Source organism: Montipora foliosa, chromosome 11 (assembly GCF_036669935.1).
Source record: "Montipora foliosa isolate CH-2021 chromosome 11, ASM3666993v2, whole genome shotgun sequence".
NCBI lineage: Eukaryota > Metazoa > Cnidaria > Anthozoa > Scleractinia > Acroporidae > Montipora > Montipora foliosa.
In genome coordinates this window covers 29994463-29999462 of record NC_090879.1, presented here as the reverse complement: position 1 = coordinate 29999462, position 5000 = coordinate 29994463, and the positions used below count along the sequence as shown (strand labels likewise).

The window sequence follows — 5000 nt, the reverse complement described above, 5'->3', positions numbered from 1 at the left end:
ACAGAAATTGCCGCCAAAATTACTCAGAATTCAAGATTCTCTTTTGTTTTACAAGAACAAAACTTTCCCTATCCAAGGCTTGTGTTCTGTGTGAATGTTTCTCATGTTATTCGTAAAATTTGGGGTAATTTCAAAGGATAAAAAAGTAGGCTGCCCTTCCTTGCACTTGTACATGTTCATTGCCATGACTTTAACATTTTCAGTTCCCACGGCCTGCTCCCGTCTGACCTTGTAGCTCGGTCAGTAGAGCAGTGGTGATCTAACTCGAAGGTCGAGGGTTCAATTCCCACCCTGGTCAGAGTTTTTCACTGTCCTTGTGTGGGCCCATTTCCATCAGTAGGGCTAACGCTCACATGGTTCATATGGGATAAACATATAGCACTTCACATTACACTCTATTCAGTTAACTCTGTTTAAAATATAAGTGCTACACGGCCAATGTTTGTATAAACATAACCTTTCCTTGTACTTGTACAAATTCATTGCCGAGACTTTAACATCATCAGTTCCCATGGCCTGCCCCCGTCTGACCTTGTAGCTCAGTCGGTAGAGCGGCGGAGATCTAACCCAAAGGTCGTGGGTTCAACTCCTACCCTGGTCAGATTTTTTCTCTGTCCTTGTGTGGGCCCATTCTATTAGTAGGGCTAACACTCACATGGTTCATACAGTGTATGGTGTAGAAAACTAGCACTTCACATTACACTCTAATCAGTTAAGTCTGTTTAAATATAAGTGCTACATGTACATGGCCAACGTTTGCAAAAACGTAATCCTTCCTTGTATTTGTTGAATTTAAATGTGTGATTTCAGTGTATTGTATTTTCCACAAAATTTTATAAATATTATACAGTTCTTGTACAGTTGTTCAAATTTTTTAATTTCCTGATTCAAACTTTTTTAATTAAACCAGTTCAATTTTGATTTTCCTTTGGTTCAGATTATAAAAACGAATATTAGACATAGAAAACTCAAAATTGAACTGGTTTGTAAATTCCAAAAAACAAACCAAGAAAACAATAAATATTGAACCACAGGCTGACATAATAATAAACGCAAGACAAGGTTGCTGGAAAGACGTGTACATTACATTTCATGTTGACTTCCTTTTTGGCACAGGGTTTCAATCACAATATTATTTTAATCAGGTTACAGAACAGAAACGCCCAAAATAAGAACACATACATCTGTAGGTCAGTTAGTTATTTTTAGAGTACTGATCACACACTCTCACCAAGCTTAAGATAACACTGTCACACTTTCCAGAAAAAAAATTTCCTTAAACAAAACTCTTAAGTCAAAACATCTAACACTTATTTTATGTATTTATAATAAATCAAGATCTGTCTATTGTATGAATAAATCAACAAAATTATTCATAGCTTAATAGTATTATGGAAAGCTTACTCTGGTCTTGAGGCATTTTCCCTCTGCCTTCTGTTAAAAAACTCCTCTTTCTGGGAATCAAGCTCTTGTCTAGAAAGCAGAACATCAAGTAATTCAGTAATTATAATTAAATTATTACAACATTTACAAGCCTGAAGAGAGCCAAGTCTCAAGCAAAAGATTTCAGATTTCAGATTTATTTATTTCGCCAAGAATAAAATAATTATACAATGTATATAAATATACCGGTATAAAGGAATCCTATATATATAACAGTTAAAGGAATAATATTAACATTAATAATTTACACAAAAATGTATTCCTGGCAAGGAAGCTCAAAAAGAAACCTTAGGGGCCTTATTACTATGGGCTCCCTAAAAGAAACCTTAAAAGAGTAATAATTCCTACTTTGACATTCCCAGCAACATTTCCGGTGATGAAGAGCTGTGTGACATGGACTTTGATCCACTGGATGAACGAGAGACAGAAGCACTACAAGAGCCCCGCGACATTGGCGGTTCAAAATTTCTGGCTGCTGATGTTTCTTCTGACCACGTTCTTCCTTCTGCTAAGGTTGAAATCTGTTTGAGAAACAAGATAAGGTACCAACCAGTTGGCTAAGTTGGGACATCATCAGGCTTACGGTGTGTCCAAGAGGTTAAGGGTTCAAGTCCCATGCGCACAAAAATGCCCAAAACAGACAACCTTCTCCCCTTGGTCTTCTCGGTTTTCAACATCCCCAAAAGCCGCCATGTTGAAAGATGCTCAAGAAGACCCTGGGCATGAGTTTGCAAAACCAAGTAAACTTAAATGCTGTGTGCTAGTCCATCTTAGCTTAAATCATTTTAGACAGCTGTGAGGGCATTCTGTAATAACAATTATTTCTTTTATACCACTCATTTTCTATATTGAAACTTAAAAGCAAGAAGGAGGAAACTAGATATTTCAATTTTTTTTTTTTGCTGAAAAAACCTAACTGTCTTGGTTATTTACAAAGCTTGGTAGATTTGAACTGGATTTGGTGAGGGCAGAATTCAAACCCAGAAGTACATCAAGTGTCTTGACAACTGGAGAAAACCACCACCTCCACCACCTGAACTATCAATATCGGTCTATGTTACACAAAAAAACAAAGCTGTTCTCGGCATGACTATTCCGGGGGTGGGGGGTAGGGGGTGAGGGGTAAGGGGTCGGGTGAAGAGTACAATAGCTGAAACAACCCAAACCTTTACAAAAAATTAATGCTAACCTTAGGCCTAAACACTATGCTTTAGATAATGTTTAGGCCTAAGGTTAGCATTTTTGCAAAGATTTGGCTTGTTTCAGCTATTGTACCCTTCATCCCCTACCCCCACTTCCTATCCCTCACCCCTCACCCCCTAGGAGTACACATTTAAGCCATTGACTCATGAACTGCCTCTAATTGATGAATGAACTTGTCTGGCATTAGACAGTAAAATCTTTACAGAAGGCTCGAAATAGTTTCTCCTTTTTTCAAACAAATAAACATATTCTTTTTTGGATAACAATAAAATATTAGGGTAATCAAATCAAGACAAAATTTGGCCAGGGTATTAAGTATCCATCCTAAATTTCTCACATTACATTTCCCTCCAAAATAACGTTACCATGGCAACGATATAAGGCATTTCTTTGAGCCTTAAAATCAAGATATATTGTCTTTTTTGAAAAAACGGAAGGGTGAAATCTTCCCATTCATGCGTTACCAGATAATGTTAGAAATAATCTCTAAAATATTTAAAATTCAACAATCTGTAGGTCAGTTTTTCAGAAAAATAAGTTTTTTTTTTAATGTGTCGCTAATTTATTTTTTCACCGACATAATTTTTTTAAATTTGGGAGACAAACGTTTTAAATTAATCTAAAAGGGGGGATGCAGTGCCTTGCACACATCTGTGGCGGTTAAGGTTGTGCAGCGACTTCCCCAAAGCTTGTTGGCTCGTTTGCCTTTGTACATTGCTCGCTAACCAATACTCTTGTCCGATCCAGCACATGCTGTTTACCAATTAGCTCATAGTGCTGGGGAGATAAGTGAGGTTGTTCTATATCACGCAATCCGGAAGTCGCATAGGCTAACCAGTCGCAAGGCCGTGTTCCCCTCAAAATACGCCAATAGGTTTGTTGTCTCATTCTATTGTGCCTTACGTTATGCATTAAAAGCTAACTATGTTGATACCAAGGAACACTGACATTAATCTAAGGTAACGTGCAAAAAATGAAAAAAGTCACCGACCGGAAGCAGGGATATAAGCGAGTAAAGTTGAAAAATCAGGGAAAATGAGGGGGTTACAAGATTGGCATTTACGCATGCGTTACCAGCTCATTCGAGTGCATGCACGAGTGAAGCCACAGGCCAACAAAAACGGATTTAAGTGATCATTAAGCCGTGTGTGTACAATTTTCATGGTTTTTGTGAATAGGAGATGTCTATTTATATTTTCCATATGTATAGGAATCAGAAGAAAGGTGAGCGAAATTAGTGGTATTTGTTTATTTCTGGTGACCCACTTTGAATCGTGAGCTGACGCGAGCAGCTTTTAGAATTGTGTATGTGGCTGAAAACCCTTTCAAGCCTCCTTAAGTCTCACTCCCGGGGGTCAATGGGTTAATTTCCAATGACCGTACTTTTCACGCACAGCTGCTTTCTAACAGCCCCAAACTTACCTTATCCCTGTAAAGAGCTGCTGCCCTGCTATTGTATTTTTCGTGTATAGTCATGTTTGCTCGGAAGTCAGGCTGAGAGGTGAAGAATGCTTTAGCCTTGCTATTTCCACCAACCTTGCAAAGATATCAACAAACACAAACAAATTTACTTCGTGGCTACCCACAGTTACATGTACTTGAACAGAAAATGACTTGAATACTTAAACTTTAGTTCTACCAATAATAAGAATTATAAATGCATTTCCTTATTAACCCATTCACACCACTATGCCAGCCCTGTGCCTGAAAATGCTCTCAAAAAAAACGCCAGCCCTGTGCCTGAAATTATACTTGTGATTTCAAATCGAACTTGCACTGTGCACCCCCGCTCGTTTGCTTTTGAAATCAAAGGTATGATTTCAGATCAAATTGCACTGCCACTCAGTTCAATTACAAAAATATTATTAACCACATCAGTCATCAAAATTACTTTCACCTCTCACAAATTAAAACTTTTACCTTCATTTTCTCCAATTCAATATCTTTCCATTTGTCCATAGTTACTGACCTTACAAAACTGCAAAAACGATTACACAAAATTAACAATTGCACTGCTACATTGTTATAATATCATTTAATTTCACTTTACTTTTACCCTGAAGAATTTTCCAAAATAGTATTTTTCGAAATTACGCAAATCTTTCTCAGAAGTGAGATTGAATTTCCTCTCCAAAACATTTCCACGTCGCTTCGGAATGACGACAGTACCCATTGCTCGTGGGTGAAACTGCGCTTGAAATTCCATGACGAAATAAATTTTGGTCAACTTCGCTTAGATCGATCACTACACGGAGAACTAGTGCTATACTCAAAGCGAAAAGGATGAAGACTTCAACCGGCTTTCCGAAAAAAAACAGCCTCTTATCATCTTTTGTCGCACATTACACGTCTTA

General features: G+C 37.7%; 1 protein-coding gene across 1 annotated transcript in view; it reads right to left on the bottom strand.

Annotated features, from left to right (window-relative positions):
• Window positions 1-5000, bottom strand: part of LOC137975599 (ADP-ribosylation factor GTPase-activating protein 1-like) — a 15360-nt gene that overhangs the window by 9992 nt on the left and 368 nt on the right. The window contains exons 3-6 of the mRNA XM_068822720.1: window positions 4567-4624; window positions 4069-4182; window positions 1792-1964; window positions 1405-1473 (exon numbers count right to left, since the gene is read on the bottom strand). Coding sequence (XP_068678821.1) covers window positions 1405-1473; window positions 1792-1964; window positions 4069-4182; window positions 4567-4624 — 414 coding nt within the window. The remainder of the gene's footprint in view (window positions 1-1404; window positions 1474-1791; window positions 1965-4068; window positions 4183-4566; window positions 4625-5000) is intronic.